Below are 25078 nucleotides of genomic sequence, written 5' to 3' on the forward strand. Positions count from 1 at the left end.
AACACTGGATCTTCTTGTATGTTAGTACACCATCCCATGTAGTTACATAACTGATTGATGTAACCTTTGGCAGGATACGCCTCATTCTGGTCTTTTGTGTCTGTCCCATTGTTTAAGGTTCTATATTTGCAAGTGGAGAAAAGTACATACTGTGTACTAATAAGTGTGCAGCAGCTGTACTGTTATTGTACAAGACTATTTAGTTCCTTTCATAAAACAAGTAACTGAAGGTTGTGCCCAACACTATTGGAAATGTAATTTTGCTAACCCTAACCCTAGGTCAAAAAATACTCTAGTACCTAAACACTGTTATAATATAATTGATTTTAGTCATGTCTTTAGAAACACTGCCTGCAAGAATGTTTCACACAATATTGAGATTTGATGGCAACTTTGTCTTGAACATGCCTGAGCATGTAAGCCAGACAAACTACTAAACCTGCATGTGCTAATGAAGGAAGTTTAATATAACAATGTGGAATGTCCCTCACCTCTCAAATGCTGCTACTCTGCCATGCAAATGTCTGTCATGTTGACCATAGCCTTAACAAACAGGTACTGCACGGAGCAATCTTGAGAATCAAGATTTACCCTGGATGTAACATTTGCCATTGAAGTGGACCACACAAATCAGTAATCAATTGGACAATGTTCAAAATTTTAATTGCTTGTTAAATAACATTTTTATTAGACATCGGCCAGTGTATGCATCAATCTACACTTTGACTGTCCTTAATGTAAGACATTATACTGATAAAGTAACTTAGATGCCCCATTCCAAACATCTAATTTTATCTCAGCCACGTTTGTCTCTTTGGGTTGCTATAGCATTATGATCAGTTCATAATGCAATATATAACCTGAAATGTAATGCTGTACATTTTACATTATGCCTGTGCTTCTGTTTTGTCTTGTGGGAAACCTCATTTTTCAAAAGACTTTATAGAGAGGTTCTGAAGAAAACAAAGCTACTCTCCTTCACTGCCTCAGAAATCACATTTGTTTGTGCATGAGTAAGTATTCACGGGCACAGCAGTGCAAGAGGATGGTCACAGACTGCAAGCTGGTAGTGTTCAAGACACAAGTGGTATCTGTTCTTTTCAGTTTACCTCATTAGGTTTGGTGCATATATATATATATATATATATATATATAATTTTTTTTTACACACACAATGCATCTTGTCGGTGGTGGTAGGCAGTTGGACCGTGGCATGTCTAGAAAGCTAACCCCAGTCATTCCAACAAATGCCCGTTTGCATATATTTATAGATTTTTACTACAAGTTAACACAGTTAATAAGTATTAAAGCTGATGGCACACGGTGTATGTAACCTTTCATAAACACGAGACACATTTATATTTACATTTAACACTTAATGCTTTTATTTTTGTAAAACAAAATTTTTATACATCTCAAATACTTTCTGGGTTATTGTAAACATGACAACCTACGACTTTATGTCGATTTCGATTAAACCATTTCGATTTTATAACTCAAGTTAATGGTACCACCGGAACTGACAAGTATAAAAAATATTTTATACTTAATTTAAATTATCTTAATTGAAACAATGTGTCTTACGCAAAGATAAAGGGAATTTGGCGTTAGAACAATTTTTATATTCTTTAAAAGAGCATTTGCGAATTTATTTCAGTGCTGTAATCGTGGTAACGTCAGTGTCTTCAATAGTCCCGTCGCAGTGCTCGACACCCAGCAGAAAACAAACCAGAAAATTCATGCTGGGCTTCCGTGTAGATTCTCCAAGGTCTCCATGACCGATACTTTAATGTACAGAAATATTGTGTGCGTATTATTTAAGCAAAAAAAGGACTTATTCGCAACACAATACAGGCTAAATCGCCCGGGCCAGTTTCACCCACCCCCCTCTGGACTTCCCTCAGGGTGGTGCAGCAACTCTTTCTCTGTAAAACAAAAGAACAGTCGCCGGCTTTCACGGTGTTACCACAGCTGCCAGCGACCATAACTTCACTCTTTCTCCAGTCTCTTTGTGAATATATCAGATTTCCCCAATGGTATTCTCAAATTATAGTTGGCTCGGTGCGGTCGAGGTTTTTAAAAAGCCCTATAAACGTTATCAGAAGGCCGCTGCCGAGGCAGTTAAAGCCCCACCGTCCCGCTCTTCTGGGCGTAGTTACGCCACCCCGAACCCCACCCGTCCAAACCCAAACGCCGGGACAAGTCTCTGTACCTCCGGGCTGTAAACCACTCTACACGTCGCAAAAAAACGAACCTCGCCCCGTTAGCGGGACCTAAAAGGGCGTTTTTGTGTCCCCCTGGCACAGGAGGAGGAGACGCCGTCGTGTTTCAGTACTTCAGTGTCGTGTCGAGCGGCCGGTTCACAGCAGTTTGCAGCAGTTCGTGCAGCCCCCGTGGGGTCTGGACCGCTTCTGCAGGGCGGCGCGGGTGGCCGTCTCGAACACCTCCCGCACCCCGTCCTTGGTCTTGGCCGAACACTCCAGGTAGTCGTGAGCGCCGATGCGCACCGCCATGGCCCGCCCGTCCTCGGTCTTCACCGGCTCCTGCTTCATCCTGGCCAGCTCGTTCCTCACGTTCTCGTCGTTCCGCAGGTCCTTCTTGTTGGCCACCAGGATGATCGGCACGTTGGGGCAGAAGTGCTTGACCTCCGGGACCCATTTCTCCGGGATGTTTTCGAGGGAGTCGGGGCTGTCCACCGAGAAGCACATTAGTATAACGTCGGTGTCCGGGTAGGAAAGAGGACGAAGGCGGTCGTAGTCTTCCTGGCCCGCCGTGTCCCACAGGGCCAACTCCACTTGCTTGCTGTCCACCTCGATGTCCGCCACGTAGTTCTCGAACACGGTGGGCACGTAGACCTCGGGGAACTCGTCCTTACTGAAGACGATCAGGAGACACGTCTTCCCGCACGCGCCGTCCCCGACCACCACCAGCTTCTTTCGGATAGCAGCCATGTGGTCACTCGGGTCCACACAAAAAAAAAACTTCCAACAAGCCGTATACCACAAAAAAAAACCAAATAAGTCTCTCAAATCAGACGACGCACTCTGTTCAGCTTCTTATTCGAAAAGCTTTTATTTGATTGTGTTCGCGTCTGCTGTCGACCATTGGGTTTTTAGGCGAAACCGACAGAACTTCTTTATAAAGCGCCTCGCTGCTTTCTTAATATAGCGCTCCAATGGGAGGCTGTAGGATGACCTCACTGTTTTCAACAGTGTCGCTGATTGGCTCCATCCGCACAGAGGCGGGGCTTACTCACTCAGCACCAGGTCCGCCGCGCCGTGGGTAACGGGTTGCACCAGACGTGCTCGTAGGGATTGTGGGAATTGTAGTGATTATTGAATGTTCCACTGATACCGGTGGATTTGCAATAGCTATTACGCCGTAAACATTCATAGCATTTGCCCACGACCAAGAGCCCTTGAAAATAGCAAGCACTAGCATGATATACAAATTAACCGAATTGTAAACATTTTCATTACTTAATGTAAACATTATTATCATCATCGCATGTGTAACTCCTTTTGGTTGAACAGTTAGTGCATAGATATTCCAGATGATGGAAGGATTTTGTTATTTAAAAGTGTGGTCGACATCTTCTTTAATCTAGTTAATGAGGTTTATACTCAGTCAATATAAGTTTTAAGTGAAAAGCTTACACAGCAAAAGTCCAGTATTGAGCTCACTGTAGGTGATAATTCACCTTTTTTACTGTGTAAGCGTATCTAAAAACCCATCAATAATTGTTACATTCAAAATCATTAAAAGTAGCCTACCGAATATATAAAATAGCTACCAAGAATTTAAATTATGAAAAATATTCAGTGTACCCATATAACATCACAAATAATGAATTCACCTTGCTTTAGAGGTTTTTTTTTAATCTTGTCATAGACTCAGTCCTGTTAGCTCCAACCTGAGAACATTTCCCATCAGCCTTGACTCAGAGTTTGAAGATTCATATGTCTTCTCTTGGAGTTTTATTATTGGTTTATACTATACAGTACTACATTATGCTACAGTATAGTTTCAATTATACTACACTATCACTATACTACACTAAAACAACTGTGATGAAGATCCAATACTACTGCCTCTATCAATATTTATCTTCACCATTCCTTTGTTTCTAGTGGGCATAACTCTTCAGAGAAAATGCGTTCCAGGCTTATAATGGTTCTGTGTGGATCCATCAAGCAGTGTCTCTTTGCAATCATTTCACTTAACATGACCTAAAATTTCCACTATTTTACAACCCAATCCACATTTTTATTCTATGCCATATATATATATATATATATATATATATATATATATATATATATATATATATATATATATATATATATATATATATATATATATAAATAATATATATATATATATAAATATATATATAATCTCAAAACTGGATATGCGCTTTATTAAAGGACTTTAAAAATGTGCCATATTTGTCAATTGTGATTTCACAGCAATCGAAATTTGTCTTCTGCTTTTTACCCATCTGTGCAGTTAGAACACACACACACACACACACACACACACACACACACACACACACACTCACTAGTGATTAGGGGGCTGTGGTGCACACATGCCCAGAGCGGTGGGCAGCCCTAGCCTGGCACCCGGGGAGCAGTTGGGGTTACGTGCCTTGCTCAAGGGCACCTCAGTCATGGCCTCAGGCTTGGGAATCGAACCCACGACCCTCTGGTCACAAGCCCAGTTCCCTACTACCAGACCATGACTGCCCCAGTTAATGTTTCACTAAATGCAAAATACCCTGCATTTTTTCCATGTTTTACTACAATTTACTACTGAAGTATTTCTAATTTACACTGTCTACTCTGTACACATTCTGTTACAGTGTTTCTGCAGCATTTTAATATTTGCAGATTTCTCTGGGAAAAAAACTAAGGAAATGTTCAGGAGGAAAGAAAATTTAATTGGTTTCCTTCAGAATCCCAAAAGATCATTAAGTTTACATGAGTATCATTATTTGTTCACATGGAAATGTGATTATTTTGAACAAGGTTCCTTAGAGAGCTTTAGTGATTTTTTTATGATTAAAATCACTTTACTCAGAACTAAACATAAAATACAAAATGTAATAATGAAGGAAATGAAACAAACTGTTATAGACGTTTTTCTACACATCTGTCTACAATTTATATATGTTTAGAAATAAGAAACATGTGTTTTCACCTGGAAGGAATAATTATTCAGCTCAAGTTGAGCTTGCCAAAAAGTGCCGAAAGGTTTGTTCTGAATTCAGAAGACATACCTGTGTGGTAAGTCCCCACCACAACATAATGCTCCAAGACAGATTCTAACAAAAAAAGATTATTTACTTAAATTATTTGGCTACTTTGTAAAATATTGTGTCCTAAACACTCACCAGCAGTGACAGAGTGGTAACAGAAAGGTAAGATGGGGAAAGTAGCAGAAAAGCAGTGCCCCACAACCTGGAAGAACTCTGGCCCTTCACAGCTTTTTGTCAGTGGGCGCCACCTCCAGGAAGAGTTGGAGGAAGACAGTGAGTTTGTCCAGCAGGCCTGGGAATAGTCTGAAGTGAATTAATGGCACATAAATGACAACTCCGCTGAGGATGAAGAGGGTAACGTACAGGTACTCCAGACGAGGATTGTCAATGATGGGAGCTAGAACCAGGAACACAGCTGCCAGCAGCACCAGGATAGGGACAATGATGGGCACCTGAGAGGATAATATGAAACAGAAGGGCTGAAGCACGGGTGAGCATGTGCTTGGATTTATTATGAACACAAGCAGTGAGAGATGGAACAGAGGCTGAAACTTCAGATGGCAAAGGGGTATTCTGGCTACCATGTCCAGGAGCTGGCTCTTGGTCAGGGGGTCAGAGCACACATGTGCCACCTAAAACACCTGCCCTTGAGGCTGGGCACGGTCACTGCCCACTGCATGAGCTGTAGTAATCTTTATTTAAAAATACCAAAAAGTATTTTAATAACTAACCATATAGATCTGTACCACACCGCATAGATTTTTAAAATGCATATGTCTAATAATAAAAATGTGTTGGGAATTAATTCCTGCGAACTGTAAGCCTGTGACTTCTCTCACCGAGTACGCTCGAGGAAGGTCCGGCTTCTTGATTTTTAGATAGATCAGTCCTGATAATGTGAGTCCATTGAAGAACCAGCCTGTGAAGCTGATGGACACATCAAGAGTGGAATTACTGGATGCAATATTATAATATTAATATTATAGTTATCACTTGTTAGGAATGTGTAAAACAACTAGGAACTTTCATAAACATTTCACAAAATATGATAACCCTGTCAACTCTCTTTCTTAAATGGTGAAATTGATTTCATTATAATAGACACCTAAAATAGAACAACAAATGCATCACATTATTTAAGACAAACCAAAAAATAATTGACAGAAAATAATTGCCATCACATAAAATAATTGTTGCTAAATTATTTGGAAATGTGCTGTTTATGTACAACTTTATTTAATATTTTATTAGGCAGATTTATTCCATAAAATTATCTGATGTAGAAAGAATTGTTAGAAAACAATAACAATGATAATGCAAAACAGGACTATTCTGTAATCTGTGATGTACAGCAATCATGTTAATTGCTGATTTATTGACATTGTACTGACACAGTAAAACTTCGAGCATAGCAACATGAAACGTGCTGTTCACAAAATTACTTCTCTACTATCTCTACTGATAAGGTAAGTGAGTAAAAACCTCTGTATGCTGCTGTAACATTGTTTAGCCAACAGCAGATTGTACTGTCAGAGCAACATGTGCACATGTGCCAGATGTTGGGTGTACCTGAATAAGTTGACGATGCTCTCAAAATCTCCAGGAATGAGCACGATGAGAGAGATGATAGTGGTGAAGATGAGGGCAGGAGAGGGAGTCAGGCGTTGCACATGCACCATGGACAGGATGTCAGGCTGAAAGATGATTGGTTGAATGTGAGGATCATGTGACTTACCTTCCATGAGTAACACGTGACGTTTTTTCCATGTGCTGGAACTGTTGTGGCAGATGTGTTTTGGTACAAATTACAGTGTCACGCAAATGTGTAGATAAACACATCATGCTCTACTTGGTTCCTATTATGCAGAAGCGCCCCCTAGTGGGCCCGCCGGCGGGCCCAGCTCCTTTACGGCGATATAAAACATATTAAACATTAATGAATCTCCGAACAAAAGCGCTTAAATCAAAAGTTCCTATCCCATCTACATGCCTACCGAGTTTCAGCCGTCTACGTGCAGCCGATCGCGAGATATCCGGCTTTGAAGTTGACCACAAAAGTGCACCCCGCGAGGGGGTCTCCCGACATATCCATTTACAAAACATATTTATGTTGTAAAATGTCTTAATGTTTTGTCACCTAAAAATCGTTTACTAATAAGGCTTTAATTTAAGACCTTAACAGCGTAAATCCGTTGTGGTTAAGTACCTTAAAAAGCTTGCTTACCTCACTGCAAAATTTTCCAAAATCCGCTTCCTGAATGAGACACTCCGACAAATCTGCCCCCTAAGCGTCACAGAAGCATTCTTAACGCTGATTTGACCCCTCATTACAAAGCTGCAGCGGTTCTGCTTTGATTTGAGTGGTTTTTATTGGTCTAAAGTGGGGTAGTGACTTTGAATGACAGGTTTTACAACCTCTCCCACGGCAAGGTGCGAAGGGGAGGGGGGGAGGGTGAACCAATAAGCCCACAGACACAAGCTGGAGCCTCAGAAGTGATTGAAACCTGTTCTAACCAATAGTTTACTTCCTCATATGACATGATTGGTCAAGTATATTTTTAAATTGAGCCCTCGGAAACTGGTGCTTCATTTCCAATTTCGGCCGCTAGCATAGCAATATAAGCCAACCCTTTGCTAACCTAAGCTAACCCTTTGCTAACCTAAGCTAAGCTCCCCAGAACACACTGTTCGGCGAAACTGAAGCAGCCATGGATTATTTTGTTCGTTTTTATGCGGATTGTGGATACTTTTGAATATAAACGGATTACTTTGTGTGGAATATATGGGCAATTTTCGGAATTTTCGCCAACTCGGAAGTGAGACGGTAGACCGGCTACGCGATTCTACGTACTGTGAGTAACAATGAATAATTTTTCATAAGCGATATTGTACAAAATATATTCTAATACTAAACATTAACTAAGCGTTAGATTATAAACAGTTTTGGAGCTTTTGAGTGCTGGAGTACTCTGTATCGTGTCGGATGCTACCGGAGTTGGCTACGGTAACCTAGCTTATGCTGTCGGACTATATTGGACATAAATATGATATCATAACGTTCATATTTGGACATGAAATTTAGTCATTGGAATTTTCTGGTCTTGCTGTAATATGTGCAACGTTGTTGTTTGTCGTAGCTCCTCGGTTTCGTGTAAGGAATTTGTTGGCATGTTAGCTTAGTTGGCTAATGGTGTGTGTCGGGTGTGGCATATTTAGACATGGGTGTGGTGCACTTGACATACCTTGGATAAAGCTGAATAACTTTTCAATGCTTGCATGGATTTGCTCCATTTTTTTCTGTGTTGTTAGAAAAGACCCTAGCGAAATTTATTGTAATTTCTGATACCACATTTGAATAACTATGTGAATATACATTCCAGTCATGTTCAAGTTCAAGTCAGCATTTTTGACATTCCTAGCATATTAGCATCTGCAATAGAGGCTCTAAAATAAACCAAATTATGTGAATATGATACTGAAGTGTATTAATATGTTCCCCCAACTGCCTACTTCAGTTTGAGCCATGAATGATAATTTTCCTATATGTACAACTTGAGATATCTAGTTTTAATGTGAACTATGTAAAAAATGTTAAAAATGGCCACCGGGCGTGCGAATCTGCAGCATAAGGTTAACTGTTTCATGATTCAGCTAACCATCAGCACTGAACACATTGTGAATGTCTTATTTGTTTTGTCTCTTGTTTTTTTACTTTACCAAATGTCCCTCTCGGGCAGCTACAAAGCAAACTCGCCCTCCACTGAAGAAAGATCCATTCAGAGAACCAAAAGATGACAAGGCTGCTGCAATGGACATGACCCAGCCCCAGCCTCCGAGCACCTTATTACTGTCACCAGAGACAAGGCAGAGGTCACCATCACACAGTGTATGAAATACATATTATGAGTGAGTGCTGTCTGTATATGAACGTACCCCCAGGTAACAGCCACAGCAGTGGAGAACATCATCTCTCGAGGTGTCATGGCAGCCAGATAACTGACATTGACCAGCAAGTAGAAGACTGTTACCAGGGGAATGGCAATCATTATCGCCCTGGGTAGAATGACCTTACATGGAGAGATGTGATAAATTCAGTGTAAATACTTCATGACACTTAACATTTTATAATATGTAAAAAAATTCAGGTCTGTCAAAACATTGTATCATAACATTTTTGTCGTAGAAGGAGACAATATTTTCCACAAATTAAAAATATCAAGACATCGTCTTCAAATCTCCAGCAGAAAATCTCACTTCAGGCCTTTTCACCTCCTTAGTCACAAAGTTTAAACTGTACCAGCCAGCAAAGGACCAGAGGCCTTGATACAGAGCCATTCCTAAGGAACTCACACCAAAGTTTGTATCCTTAAAGGCAATGTCTAAACTGCTTAAGCTTTCTAAGCTACCTTGGGCCATCGTCAGTATTCCTCCAATCACAATCACCATCAGAGCTATCACTTTGGCTGCCATGAAGACAACCTGAGTAGCCATGGTCACGCGTACATTCAAGGTGTTGGCGAAGGCCACGAACAGAATGCACGCTGCAGCAGTGCACTTCACCACCACCACAGGTGGAGCACATCCTTGGTAAAAAGGAGCTAGAATATTGTAAGGATTTGGTGGATTCCTCATGGTTATTTATATATATATATAACAGATATGACACGAAACAAATGGAGAACCACTGTCCGTAGTTTATTATTATATTGAAGGTCACTATAAAACGGACGGTTAGACAGAGTCAGTAGTAGCAACTACTAAGTAAGCGAGAGAGAGCAGTAACCATTCACGCAGTATGAACCGAAGAGAGAAGTCCCGTGCGCGCATAGGGCAACCACACTTTACGTCATCAAGGGGCGATCATTACAATATACCTGGCAAATCCAAGGGCAATGGCGGCCATACTAGAGGGCTTCAACACAAATGTGAACGTGAACGCCACGAAGAAAGCAGGCAAGGATCCATAGATTCGCAGCACGTAGAGGAATTCGCCGCCAGACTCCGTGAAGATGGTTCCCAGTTCAGCATAAGACAGCGCAGCACACATAGTCACCAGGCCACACATGAGCCAGATTATCAAGCTAGCTCCAGGACTCCCAATGTTAGATAACACAGACTGTGGGGACATGAAAATCCCTGATCCCATCATGGTGCCAGCTACCAGAGACACAGCACTGATTAACCCTCTCTCCCGCTTCAAATGGAGCTGTAGAGGCTCGAGTTCTTTCATGGTGGCAAAGTAGATGTGAAATGGACTCTAGCACCTCTAGATGAATAAAAAGGCAAAGAGAACCCAAGTACAAAGTATTGTGTGCAAATATTAACTTTTATGGCAGTTTGTTGTTCAGTTATTATTTGGTGTCTCTATCACAGCTCAAATCACAGATTTTTCTATATATGCTTCTTGCTATGGTAACTGTACATTATCATGTATGCCATCCACTATTTATAGAGAAAATGAACAATTCTGGTATGAATATAAAATGTAAAAAAGTAAATTAAACAGTCAAGTGCTAAAACATAAGCTCAGGGCCCAGTGTGCAGCAGGCTGCAGAATCATATTAAAGGCAGATAAGTGTCAAGGGACATGTGCTAGTTGGGACATGTGCTGATTGACATTGTTCAGTGTCCTCATTCACATGTGTCCCAGCAGCTCTGTGCTGTCCTCACTTTCACTCCCTTCTGTAGTCTTGAGAATAAGGAGGGAGGACTCAAGTTAGTTTTCTGTGTTCTGTTAGCTTTGTCTGACTTTTCAGGGCTGACATGTTTCAATGAGAAAATGCACAGCTGTTCTGAAGTAATACTTACATGAGTAAAACTGTAAACAATAATACTTAAAGGGGTAGCACAGAATGATTAATGAATTACTACCAAAGCTATTACTTTGGTAAATTTAGTAAATTGTTTTAAAGGACTGTAAATGTTATGTTCAGCAGGTGCCTGAACACCTTTATTAATTTCTATAGCCATATTTATTTTCGGTTTGGTGAGGTAATGGAAGGTTGCCCGTAAGGTAGTTCATTAAACAACCGGTTTGATGCAGATCTGTGGCCTAAACGGGCCAGAAACCTACTTTATGTTAATACCAGAGCTTATACAGTAAACAAATCACCTAGCAATCTCAACCATATCTTATGCAAAATAACTTGCAACAAGTAAAACCAGCTAGCCTTCATAAATTTCAATTTACCACCCAAACAGATGGGTGACCTTGCAACAGGTATACTGTCAGGGTAGATGGATTTAATCATTATTCTGCTTCTAATTAAACCTAAAGAAGAAAGAAAAAAGAAACTGCTCGTCACCTTATCCGTGACACATGGTGACAAATGCATGTTGAGTGCCAGTAGAGCCAGTGCACGTGTCTTTAGTGTTGACATGAATGCAGAGAGCAGAGAAGCATCTGAACTACTTATACAACGAAAATGCCTCAGTGGACATCACTGTGTACAGCAGTACACAGACCTCAAACATGTTGCTAAAACCATGTTAAAGTTGTTTTCAGGAGCAAAGCAAGTGAAATATTCTGGATAGAGTCTAGAATCGTTCCTGCACAATCATTTTATTTACACAGTTCAGGATTGATGGCAAACACTCCTCTATAGAAACTGTAAACTGTTTGCCAAAACAGTTGAGATGGCTGGGCTCACAAGAACAAAAGTGTTGAAGGCAAAAACAAATGAAGTATTAAAGTGTTCATTTCTGGACCGATACCAACTGGACCGATACCAACTGCACGTCGAGGCAGTGGTCACTTTACCAGACTGCTGGCTCTAAACAGCTGGCTCACTACAGCCTGTGCTCATCGGAAGGTAAACTTCATTGACAATTTCAACATCTTTTGGAGGCGTCCTGAGCTTTTTAAACCTGATCAGCTTCACCCTAACAGGGCTGGGACTCAAATGCTTGTCACTTAAATGCTTGTGGAATCACTCACATGCGGAACCTGCACCCAACTGCCAGCAGTAACGTCAGTAATGTCAGTCAAAGGAGCCCACCATCTCTTGTCAGAGAATCTGTCCACAGGCTCAGAGGTAAACTCCAGGAGATTGATGAGGTTCTGCAACACTACAGTCTGCAGTCTTGTAGGAACTCACCTACGTCTCCTGCACACTCAGTGATTTCTCTGGTCTGACACACTGGAACCCATGCTCCTAGTCAGTGTTACATTCCAGTTCTTTTAAATAGCCGGTGGCATGGCTCTCAGAATCGAAATAAAAATGTAATCAGAAGAAAACATAAGGGTACAAAACATTGTAACAAACTAAATTTGATCCCAGTGAAATGCACAAGTGATGTAGGCGATGTTGATCATACACATCAAGTCTTCAAAGTCTCCTTACTAAACGTCCGCTCACTCACAAACAAGTCTTTTATAAATTAATTGAAGATTATTGTCTGGACTTTCTTTTTCTAACAGAGACTTGGCTTGATGGCAATAGAGCAATAGTGCTAAATGAAGCTTCGCCTCCCGACTTTAACTATTTTAATGTCTCTAGAGTAAATAAGAGAGGTGGTGGTGTTGCATGTTTTTACCATAAAGCATTCTGCTGTAAGCAGATCTTATTAGAAGAAGATCCTATGTTTGAATATCTGGCAGTACAACTCAACGGATTTTCTTGAAGATTTTGCAGAAATGCTTTCAAGTATTTTAATTGATTTTGATTATGTTTTAATTGCTGGGGATTTTAATATTCACATGGATATATCCACAAATCCAATCACTTCAGAATTCATGAGGATGCTTAATTCTTTTGATCTCGTACAGCATGTATCAGGCCCAACTCATAAGCACGGTCACATTTTAGATTTGATCATTTCTAAACGTATAGAGGTTAATAATACTGACCATTTTGGTGTATTTTTCAACATGTCATTATCTACTAGAACACTCAGTGAAAAGCGCACAATAACCAGTGATGTGAAATCAGCAAGGAAAAAACTATTTCTCTACCTTAATCAATTCATCCAATAATTACTCAGCTGTCTTGTTCAGAAGTATAGATCAGCTAGTAAACCCCACCTCCTGTGTCTTCCCTGAGACTGTTTCAGTTGAAAAATGTGATGAGTTTGCAATATTTTTTTTCTTCAGAAGTATAGATCAGCTAGTAAACCCCACCTCCTGTGTCTTCCCTGAGACTGTTTCAGTTAAAAATTGTGATGAGTTTGCAATATTTTTTAGGGACAAGATTACTAGTATAAGGCAGAACATAGCAACAAGCCCTAATAGACTATCAACCCTTATATTAGTTTCTTAGCCTAACTTTAATATTTCTTATTTCCAAGAAGTTGACATGGTAACACTACTTGATGTGATTTCATCACTAAAATCCTCTACTTGTGAACTGGACCCTTTACCAACATGCTTTTTCAAGCAGGTTCTGAGCTCATTAGTTAATGAAGTTCTAACAATTGTTAATCAGTCTCTGCAATTGGGAGAATTCCCTAATAATCTTAAAACTGCAGTGGTTAAACCACTATGAAAGAACAGAAATCTTGATCCCACAATTCTCAATAATTATTGACCTATATCTAACCTTTCCTTTCTTAGCAAAATCATTTAAAAAGTTGTGTCAATCCAGTTGAATGATTATGTCAAAGTAAATCAAATAAATGACACTTTTCAATCTGGTTTCAGAGCTCTCCACAGCACTGAAACAGCCCTAGTTAAGGTAGTAAATGACTTGAAATTGAATAAGGATGCAGGCAAACTCTCAGTCCTTTTTCTGCTAGATTTAAGTACTGCTTTTGACACCGTTGATCATGAAATACTTCTTGATCGACTACAGAGCTGGGTAGGCCTTAGTGGCTTAGTCTTAGACTGGTTTAGATTGTATCTAACTGGGCGTGATTACTATGTAGCATTAGGTACCTCTTCCTCCACACGTCAAAAAATAACTTGTGGCATCCCCCAAGGATTAATTCTTGGGCCGTTACTATTCAACCTATATATGCTTCCGTCACCACATATCATTAATAAACATGGTATTAGTTATCATCAATATGAAGATGATACTCAACGTTATTTTTCTCTAGAACCTAAAGCCCTAAAATCAATTTGCTCACTGTTTGACTGCATAGAATAGATGATATACAGACATGGATGTCTGACAATTTTCTGCAATTAAATAAAGAGAACACAGAGGTTCTTGTTTTTGGCAGTGATTCACAAAGGAATGATGTCCAGACTTATTTAAATCAAATGAATCTGAATGCCAGGCAATGTGTTAAGAACCTGGGCGTCACCTTTTATAATGAGCTCAGCTTCAAATCACACATGACTACATGCAAGACAGCTTATTTTCACCTTCGAAACATCGCTAAGGTCCGAGATATGCTCTCTCCTGCTAACAGTGAAAAACTTGTTCATGCATTTATCACATCAAGGCTAGATTATTGTAACGCTGTTCTATCTGCTCTTCTAAAGAGCTCTATTTCTCACCTACAGCTAGTTCAGAACGCGACTGCAAGGGTTCTGACCCACAGGAGAAAGAGAGATCATATTACACCTACACTCTACTCACTGCACTGGTTACCTGTTAGCTTTAGAATAGATTTTAAGGTTCTAGTCATGGTTTTTAAATGTCTTCATGGTCTTGCTCCTCTTTACCTCAGTGAAATGATGGTTAGATATGTTCCAGTCAGGTCTCCCAGGTCTTCAAACAGTAATCTACTGGTGATTCCTAAAAGCCGATTAAAGATTGGCGAGGGTGCTTTTAGCCACTTTGGCCCAAAGCTCTGGAACTCTCTTCCTGAAGAGCTCAGAGGCATTTCATCCCTGCATAGTTTCAAGAAGAGTCTCAAATCATTCCTGTTTAGATTTGCTTTTAGTTAAGAAACTCTCAATCTTATTTACATTATTACATTATGTTGTCTATTATTTTATAATTTGTCACTTTATTTCATTATTTTATTGTTTGTTTCCTTTTTATCTTTAATTTCTTTTAATATTTTATTTTTGTCTTCTTATCTTTGCTTTCTTTTAATGTTTCTTTTTTTGCATGTATGTATGTATGAAAGGTGCTATACAAATAAAGATTATTATACTGTATATTAAAGATTATTATAAATGCCATCAAGTTGCCTGAAGTGCACAAAATGTAGATGTAGTCACGGATGACTGTACCCAACACAGCTGAGAGATGCCAGCATAGACAAAATGCCACGACAGGTCCATATCAGCAAGCTGACACATGGACTGCCAACGTTCAGAAAAACAGTTTGCGGGGAGATGAAAATCCCTGGTCTGATCATGACCCCTGCGATGAGAGACACTAACATACTAGCCTTCCAGTAGAATACTCAAATTGAACCAGTGAATAATTAAAGGCTTGAACCCAGTATAATCAGTACCTTCCACTTCCATGTTTTCAGACAGGTGAAAAGCGGTGTGTGTGCCCTTGGTCGTTCATTTAATGTCCACTGTACTTTCTCCCTCTGGTCAAGACTAAGTTAAAGTGTCTTTAAAGATGTCTTCAGAGAGTTATACATTCTATACTATCATTTATTCCAACATTTTTCTCAGCAAGCTGCAGCACAATGTTTATGTTTAACTAAGTAATCTGAACTGTGAATCACTCTTTTCTGTCTTTGATTACAATGTTTTTTATTTGTTTCTTGTAAATAGCAGCATCATTGAAAACAAGTATTTGTAAACATAAAGGTGCACAAAAAGACCCCTGTAATTAGGCATTTAGAAAGGGATCCATTATTTTTCATGGGTTTGAAGATGGTAAATCAATTACCAAGAGGTGGTAACCATGAGAAACAGAGGGAGGCTTGGTATATTTGCTATATACATATGTTTCCAATGGTTAAAAATTACAATTTCTTATTTTCTTTAAATTGTTTAATTTATTTATTTATTTTTATCATGACATCACAAGGATACAGGTCAATGGACTTGCATCGCATTTTGTTTAAATGTTTTGTTTTTCAGTAGAAAAAATTGTGGTTTCAGTGATTTCCCTCTAATTCCAAGATTTATTTTCTATTTGAATTTTTTAATTATAGTAATTGTTGAGTAATTTATATAAAATTTCATAAATATAATTTTGATCTAAATCTTTTTTATAGAAGTATAAAATACTAATGAGTAACGATTGTAATTTCTTTCGACTCTTTAATGATGTCACAAAGGGATTTTCATGATGGTATAGTATTGAAGTCCTGTGGTTTCTTGCAGTTTTTAGTTGATATTTTTGTCCTTTGTGTTGTATTGTATTTACCTCCTTGCATTTTGTGACTTTGTATGGATTGTTTTGTTATTCTTTTTGCCTTATTTGTTTCTTTGTTCATTCATGCTTGGTTTTACCATTATGTCTTTTCCTGGTAATGCCTAATCTTGTTTTTGTTACCTGGATTCTGTTTATGTCTGGCTAGATATTAAAACAGAGTTTGATTACATACTGCCCTGCCTGCTTCTGACTTCTTCACTTGTGTTTACACTATATAGGTGAATTAGTGGTTGGAATGTTAGGGACACACAGATGAAAATCTACGGCCAAAAGACTCATGTTCATGATTTATCCAATAAAGTTCAATTATTATTTTGCAAATTATTTGAGTGCTGTACAATTATCATCATTGATTCAGTTTGTGGATTTAGCATTTTTTTTTTTTTATTTTATTTTGAGCATGGCCTGTTTATTTTTTTTGATTTTTTAGCTTAAAACTAGCCTGACTGCTGTAAGATAACTCAGATTAATCCAGCTGGGATCCAGCTTTCCCATGCCTCAATGATTTGGTTGCAACAGCTGTGTTCATCTGTGTTTATGAGTGAGAGAATCATTGACCTGTAAAAATAACATTGCTACATCAAACCAGAGACCATGAGGACCTGCTGGATTCCAAGTTAGCTATGGTTCATGTTACCACCTCCTTTGGAAAAAACACCAGGATTGCCTCACAGGCATACAAAATTCTTTCCCAAGCTTCAGACTCGTGGCACCAACCGGAAGCAAAAACTGGTGAAACTGCTTTTATACCATGTTAGATCCATGTATGGCCACTTGAGGTGAGTGAGTTGGTAGGTGCTTAATTCACCACCCCCATCCCCAAACCTCCACCTTTCACTATCTAACTGTGAAACAGACTCTCCATTTCAGAAGGATGACAGGACTGTTCTACATGCATCTTCCCTGCGCAGACAGCTGTGACCCAGTCTCCATGTCTGCAGACCAAATGTAAGCGAGAGGCCACTTCTGTCAGGGGCTCCCCATCACTGGTGTCCTTTTTATGTACAATTGACCTGGTGGGCCACCTGCAGGTTGGTGCCACATCTCCTGATGACAGAATGTTTGTAGACATTCATTGTCATTAATTCTTTCTCATGCACCAAGATTGGAGACATTTAGGACACACCTGGTCGCTATCCAGGACCAGAGATCAGAAATAGTAAAACATGACATCACTAAGTTTTTTCTTTCTTTTAAAACTGTAGCAAAATCTGCAATCCAATTCCATGCTGTGGATATCCGTGGTGATGGCTATGTCGTGTGATAATCTGTCTCACCTGTGACTCGTCTCGTAATCACGTGGGGCTAATGTGGTTTGTCTATTTAATGTGCGCTCGCGCAGTGTCCTGTGCTCGTCGTTGTCTAAGTCTACACGTTCTACGTATGTGTTTGCTGTTCCTCGTGCGCTATTGCGCAATACCTGTTAATAAAAAGTTACGTTTGCTCCGCAACCCAAGGATTCTGTGTCTTGTCCTTGGCTGCGCCCGAACGTCACATCTATAATATGATAATATATTTAAAATTTAAACATGCACTATGCAATATGCACTATACATGCTATTCTGCATATAGCAGAATGTAAATTTTTTTATTTTTTAATGTAAAATGTATCATACATAGCTTTATTGTCTTTTAAAGCAAAACAGTTGGCAATGTATTCAAAAAAGAGTTTGGGTGAAAAAGTGTCCAATACATTAGCCTTTAGCTCAATTGCAAAACTAAAAAAAAAAACAAAAAAAATCAACCATCACATGGTAAACATGCGTGGGCTGACTGACTGAATGGAATAAATTACAACCAAGCCATTCATTCATATCCGCCACACTGACGTCATCGGGGGACGTATCCGCCACACTGACGTCATTGGGGGCGTGTCTGCCACACTGACGTCATCGGGGGGCGTGACCACCGCACTGACGTCATCTGAGGGCGGGGCCGCCACGCTGACGTCATCGGAGGGCGGGGCCGCCGCGCTGACGCCATCGGGGGGCGTGGCCACCGGAGCGCAGCCGACGCGGGGCGTGGATGCCGGAGTGGCGATGTCATCGGCCGAGGCGGCAGAGGAGACGTCGTCTGGAGCAGGCGGGGACGCCGGGCAGGCGTCGTCTGGGACTGGCAGGTACGCCGGGCAGATGCCCTCAGTAGACGTGGCAGCCGGAGCGACGTCATCGGGAGGCATGGCAGCCGGAGCGACGTCATCGGGGGGCGTGGCAGCCGGAGCGACGTCATCGGGGGGCGTGGCAGCCGGAGCTGCCTTCGGTTGTGGTGTGGAGGCCTGAACAATGCTGGCTTTAGTCATCAGGGCCATTTTCTTCCCCACCTGACTGATGGGGCCAGATAGCTGAGCCATGAGGGGTCAGTGCATAAGGGGACTGCTTCCCCCAAAATCTTTCTTGGGGAGCTGCCCTGTTGTGTGCTTCTTAATGCAAGGGAAAGAGGACTGGATGGCAACATTCGCAAACCTAGAGCGCATTAGGCTGCTGAAGCCCTTTACAGTCCATGCCTCTCCCAAACGCCTTGATAGGATGATGTCTGCCCATTCGAGTGCTTTAGATTTCAGCAAGGAACGCATAAAGAGCACTAACATGTTTTCAGGAGGCGTGGGGCAAGTCAACAATCGAATGTACATATTGCACTGCAAAACAAAACTGTCGGCAGACACAGTTTCCCCATCATATTCCTCCGGGCAGAGGGCTAGAGAAGGCAGTGCAACATAATTCCTTTTCGAGTCTCTCACCAGGAAGGATTGCAAGTTATCCAGTCTCGCCAAAAAATTATCCTTTTCGGGAGAGGCCGTTAATCCAACTGGAAAGCTAGATTCCTGCTGCGTCACTTTATCAGGGTCGGTCATTTTGTAACATTTCAAGGGGCGGGTGTGACGCAAGTGCAAGATATCCTAATTTATTGAACAAAACACCACGTAAGATACACAGACAGAAAACAAACTAATCCAGACAGACAATGCGCACGGGGAGATACTAAATAGGAATCAACACACGATAGAAAAGTGACGGGACTGAACCCAGCTTACACAAGTAACAAGGACGTTAATAAAATGCTTAAGGAGAGGACACAACCAAAAACGGGTAAGTTAAACCAACTGGAAGCGTGACCACATGAGAACATAACAACCAAACATACAGCGCGTGAATAAGGAGAGCAAGGGGTAACTATACACAAGAAGCCCTAAAGTATAAACCAACGACTAAACAGACAACAGGAGAACGAACTATCAAGGACATACTACCAACGGGGAACATACATAAAGGACACAAGCGCTAGACACCGGGAACCAAACCAACATACAGAGACCAGGAGCGAAACCTAAAGGAAAATACAAGATGTGGGAGGAACAGGTCTTTACGAGAGACAAACAGAGGAGAATCGAGGGTTACCGTACAGGGAATGACCGACAAGGGAGTAAAACACTAGGGGGTTTTTATACACAGAGACAAGACGGTGAAACATGACTCAGGTGTGTGGGTACTAACGATGAGGGCGTGACAGACAGATGGAGGAACGAATGGGAGCGGGGAGCTAGGCGGGACAAGGGAGGAGGGAGGGGATGGACGTGACACTTCCTAGCCACAACCCTCACTGCATTTGAAGTCTCATCCCAGGTATCCAGAACACCACCACCATTACCCAGTACCTGCCTCACCTCATGTTACACCACAGTCCTCATCCTTTAACTTCCACCATCTGATCTTAGGTTCCGCTCTCACTCTCTTCCTCTTCTTCACCTCCAAAACCATCCTACATATCACCATCCTATGCTGTTTAGCTACACTCTCCCCTGGTAACACCTTGCAGTCACTAACCTCTTTCAGGTTTTGTCTCCTACAGAGGATATAGTCGACCTGTGTGCATCTTCTCCCACTATTATACATTACCCTGTGCTCTTCCTTTTTCTTAAAGTAAGTGTTAACTACAGCCATCTTTATCCTTTTAGCAAAATCTACCACCATTTGTCCTTCCGTATTCCTTTCTTTAACACCATATCTACCCAACACCTCCTCAACACCACTGTTCCCTCCACCAACATGTCCATTTAAATCTGCTCCAATAACCACTCTCTCTTCTTTAGGAACCTGCTAAACAACTCATCTAACTCTCTCCAGAATTCTTCTTTCTCCTCCACATCACAACCTAACTGAGGAGCATAAGCACTGATGACATTCATCATCACCCCATCGCTTTACCTCCACTACACTCTTACTAAACTCATCCTTCAGGATTACCCCAACTCCATTTCTCTTCCTGTCTACACCATGATAGAATAGTTTGAAGCCACCACCAATGCTCCTGGCCTTGCTCCCCTTCCACTTGGTCTCCTGTACACACAGTATATCTATCTTCCACCTCTCCATCGCATCAGCTAGCTTTCTCCCTTTACCTGTCGTAGAGCCCACATTCAACGCACATTCAACATTCAAGTTAATGTGTCATTAAAAAAATACTTACACAAACAAAAGACTTAGGCTCATGTTCTTTTGTTAATTATAATGTATAATAGCTCATTTATGTGCACTTATACAGCTATTACACTGTGTTTAGTTCCTATTTTAGATAATTTTTCATTCATTCATTTTGCTATAGGGTGAAAGACGTATCGGAAGTTTGAATAACTTTAAAAATGAGGGAAGAGTGGAAGCAGTATCAGAGGCAGTACAGAGAGAAGAAAAGGGTGCTTGCTGAAGTTTTGAACCTTACTCCTCTATCACTGAATTAAACAGCAGATGAGCAGCTTTTAATGGCCCTCCAGAGCCCATAGTGTATGTTCCTGATCATGACTATGTGCAGCCAAGTTTAAAGAGACCACAGGCATCCTCCACTCATGTGAGGGTAGTGCAGAAAAGTACCAGCAAACATAGAGCAGTGCTGAAGAAAAGGGAGAAGCTAAGGTTCATAAAAATAAGGAACTTGAGTGAAAGAATGAAGGCAAAAAAGCTGCAATGGAAAGTTGATGAACTCAAAGCAAAGAAAACAATGAAAGTGTGTGTGAGAAAGAGAGAGAGACAAAATAAAATTGCAAAGGAGAAAAAGGAGAGGGTTGTCACCTTTCTCACTGAGATATGGATGTTTGGAATGTTCAAAACATCTCATATGCACAATGTATATACGATTTGAATTTGAAGTTTTTCTTCTGTCTGCTCGATATCGTCTTGCATTGTATTGTTTTTAATGTAATATAATGAATAATGTGTATGAATTGTTCTTACTGTACTATAATCAGAGATCAATCCGTTTCTTCATTGATAAAAGTATTGTTTTATATTGTGATGGGCAGGGTGAGCGAAACAAAATGGAACCGATCATGCCAAGTCTCAGGGAAAAAGGATGGTTTAATAGAAAAGTGCGCAAACGAAAAACCTGTGACGTAGATCCAAATGAAGGATATAATGACCAGCAGTCAACTGGTACAAAGACAAGACATATATAGACAAACAAACGACCCTCAGGTGAAACGGATCACGGGCTCCTCCCACCAGAGGGACGCACACAACGTAACAATACAAACAACAACAACAGCCGCTGTGGACGGAGGCGACCGGTAGGGGGCCGCCTCACCGTCACATATATAGTATTTTAAAAATCTATTAGATTTTGATCACATTTATTAAAACACCAAATTCACTTAACTTCATAACTTTTTATTCAACTTTAATTGCTTGTCGTCAATTGGTCTAACAAATGTTTCTCATAAAAATCTAATATTGCACAAAAAAGTTAAAGCCCCTCAATTATGGAATAGCCTTCCAGCTCCAATACGAGATTCTGACACTATTGTCTATCTTTTTGCATGCTTCCACCCAAGACGATTGCATGTAAGCACCTACAAGCCCCTGGGAGATGGTCTGGCTTGTCAGTGGATGTACTGATGCCGGGGTTGGATGTGCCATTTCCACAAGAGGACGTGCTGATGCTAGGTCCTACCTGAGGCTCACCATCACCAAAGGGACTGTGACTACTTGGCTGGGGAACAAAGATATTAACTTTATCTGTAGAACCATCCTGCGCACCACGGACTTGTGCTAACGGGCCGCCCAATGGAGGATGGGTTCCCTTTTGAGTCTTGGTCCTCCCGAGGTTTCTTCCTAATCCCCACCATCTAGGGAGTTTTTCCTTGCCACTGTTGCCTTTGGCTTGCTCATTAGGGATCTGGACCCATACGATTGTAAAGCTGCTTTGTGACAACATGTGTTGTGAAAAGCGCTATATAAATAAATTTGACTTTGACTTTAATTATACCAATTAGGAAATATTTTGAAAAGCTTCTCCATACAGTGGAAAGGGAACTGAATGTCAAAGATTCATTAAATTCTGTTAGTGAAGCAAAGTTTATAATATTAAAAAACCAAGTTAAAAAAATGTGATCACACATGACTACACATGTAATTCTTTATGATCAGACAGGTAATTGCAATATTTTATAAAACAAAAGAGATCTTGAACTCATATTGTATAGTTCTTTCATATTTCCACACATTACTTGCTGTGTAGAGATACGGGAAAACAAACACAAATGTCACATATCGTCTGCGTCTGTGGATCTCCGTGGTGGTGGTTATGTCTTGTGAATATCCGTCTCACCTGTAGCTCGTCTCGTAATCACGTGGGGCTAATGTGGTTTGTCTATTTAATGTGCGCTCGCACAGTGTCCTGTGCTCGTCGTTGTCTACAGTTTACACGTTGCTGTGTTTGTGTAAATGTTCTACGTGCGCTATTGCGCAATATCTGATTTGTTGACTGATTTATAATCAATCATTATTAATTAAATTATAGGTTTGTTAAATCTGTGATAATTTTTTAGAAAAGGGTGTGTTCTTCATTTTGAAATAATGGTACCAAAGCCCAACTTGCCTGATCTTGTATTTCAATTTATATTAAATAATGTGAAATTTTACTAATAATGTTTAATATACGGTTTAGTGTTTGAAGCACCCCACCAGGGGTGAACCCATCAACATTCAAGGGAGGTGGAGCATTAGAGACACCAGGGGTGGACCTGTGACAATTTGCTTTGGCTGAAGATGCTGACAGTGTCCAACCATTCTTGACTTTTATGTGTTCTGCATATAATTACTTTTTTCCTAATTCACTATTTCACTCTCTTTTGTAAAGATGCATTAATTTATGTACATTGTAATGTTAATTCGTTTTATTCCATTTTGATTACCTTGACAAAATCACTGTTCGAACCTTTGATATTAGAACTGTGATTTTAGACCTGTTATATTACAAATTTTACTTGTCCTAGCTAGTTTAATACTACAGAGCTGACAGGGTTTAACACATAAGACTACCTTGTTGGTTTTATTTATTAGTCTGATTCCAGTTCAATTTTTCATGCTGAATGGTCAGATTCTACTACCCAACCCCATCTGTAATCCTCTAGATTTCAAGAATAGCAAGTAGTATTTTATTCATTTAAATATTGGAAGGTTTACACATTACAAAAAGTGGAACCATCTGAAAATCTAAGAATCTATAATATGATAATGTATTTTAAACTTGTATTCTGCAATATGCACTATGCATGCTATTCTGCATTTTTTATGTAAACTTTATCATATATAGCTTTAATGTGTTTTAAAGCAAAAAAAAAAAAAAAAAAGAAAAAGAGTTTGGGGGAAAATAGTGCCCAATACATTAGCCTTTAGCTCGACTGCAACACTTAAAAAAACATGCATGGGCTGACTGACTGAATGGAATAAATTACCACCAAGCCATTCCTTTAAAGTTACTGTGTGATATGTATACTAATGTGATAAGCATTTAATTACTTTCTTTGAGTATTTTACATCTGTTTTATAAGTTTAAAATGATTACCTCAGGACGTGTAGTCTCCTCTGTCACATAGTTCAGGTTACCCCAGCCTCCATAGGACCACAGACATTGATAGAAAGCCATTCCTATGGCGTAAATGCTGAAATTGGTCCCTTCAAAAGAATTTTGGAGGCCAACAGCTTCTCCTTGGAAAAGTACTATTAGGCCACCAATCGCAATGATTGCCAATACTATAAATTTAATAGCCAAAAGCCAGATGGAGATGGCTATGGTAAGACGTACATTCATGCAGTTAATGGTGCTCACCAGAAGCAGCACAACAGCAGCTACAGCTTTTACCACCAGAGCAGGAGGTGGACAGCCTTGATAGAAGAGGGACACTGCATTTTGGGCAATAGTGAGTGCCTGTATCGCTGCACTGCATGGTCTCTTAATCAGAGCAAAGATGAAGGCATAAATAAAAGCCATCAATCTTCCTGAAGTCCGTAGAATGTAAATGTAGTCTCCTCCAGACTCACGGATAACTGTACCCATCTCTGCATAGCTGAGAGCTGTCAGCATGCACAAAATGCCAGAACAGCCCCATATCAGCAAACTGGCTCCTGCACTCATGATATTCCGCATCATAGTCTGTGGGGTCATGAAAATCCCTGATCCGATCATGACCCCTGCGATGAGGGACACCCCTCCAACCAGTCCCACCTCTGGTCGCAGCTGCAGTTTCTGAGGTGCACTGTTCATGTTGACAACGTTAACTGAACACTGATCTCAGTAAATGATGTTTTTAAAG

The 25078-nt window shown here is 40.4% G+C and overlaps 2 protein-coding genes across 3 annotated transcripts; both read right to left on the reverse strand.

Annotated features, from left to right (window-relative positions):
- Window positions 1–637: 637 nt before the first annotated feature.
- LOC143480238 (rho-related GTP-binding protein RhoB) lies at window positions 638–3123 on the reverse strand. Its single transcript, XM_076977809.1, has one exon. The coding sequence runs from the start codon at window positions 2949–2951 to the stop codon at window positions 2361–2363; it is 591 nt and encodes a 196-aa protein (XP_076833924.1). The 5' UTR covers window positions 2952–3123; the 3' UTR covers window positions 638–2360.
- Window positions 3124–4921: 1798 nt separating this feature from the next.
- Window positions 4922–25078, reverse strand: LOC143480237 (b(0,+)-type amino acid transporter 1-like). 2 transcript variants are annotated; one of them, XM_076977808.1, is made up of 7 exons: window positions 10127–13046; window positions 9515–9861; window positions 9194–9327; window positions 8978–9107; window positions 6830–6954; window positions 6100–6187; window positions 4922–5712 (listed from the first exon to the last, which is right to left on the reverse strand). In XM_076977808.1, the coding sequence occupies exons 1-7, from the start codon at window positions 10488–10490 to the stop codon at window positions 5482–5484; spliced, it is 1419 nt and encodes a 472-aa protein (XP_076833923.1). In that variant the 5' UTR covers window positions 10491–13046; the 3' UTR covers window positions 4922–5481. The 2 variants fall into 2 exon arrangements, with proteins under 2 accessions (XP_076833923.1, XP_076833922.1); XM_076977807.1 differs by lacking the exons at window positions 9515–9861; window positions 10127–13046 and adding an exon at window positions 24331–25078.

This window comes from Brachyhypopomus gauderio, chromosome 17 (assembly GCF_052324685.1).
Source record: "Brachyhypopomus gauderio isolate BG-103 chromosome 17, BGAUD_0.2, whole genome shotgun sequence".
Taxonomy (NCBI): Eukaryota; Metazoa; Chordata; class Actinopteri; order Gymnotiformes; family Hypopomidae; genus Brachyhypopomus; species Brachyhypopomus gauderio.

Bases quoted from the DNA above. Each gene is read 5' to 3' on its own strand.
- LOC143480238 (XM_076977809.1), bottom strand. From the start codon at position 2,951: ATGGCTGCTATCCGAAAGAAGCTGGTGGTGGTCGGGGACGGCGCGTGC.
- LOC143480237 (XM_076977808.1), bottom strand. From the start codon at position 10,490: ATGAAAGAACTCGAGCCTCTACAGCTCCATTTGAAGCGGGAGAGAGGG. The intron at 9,108-9,193 runs GTACGTTCATAT...CTCTGGTGACAG, and splicing joins GCTGTGGCTGTTACCTGGGG to TAATAAGGTGCTCGGAGGCT. The intron at 6,188-6,829 runs GTACACCCAACA...TGTGTCCATCAG, and splicing joins AGCATCGTCAACTTATTCAG to CTTCACAGGCTGGTTCTTCA.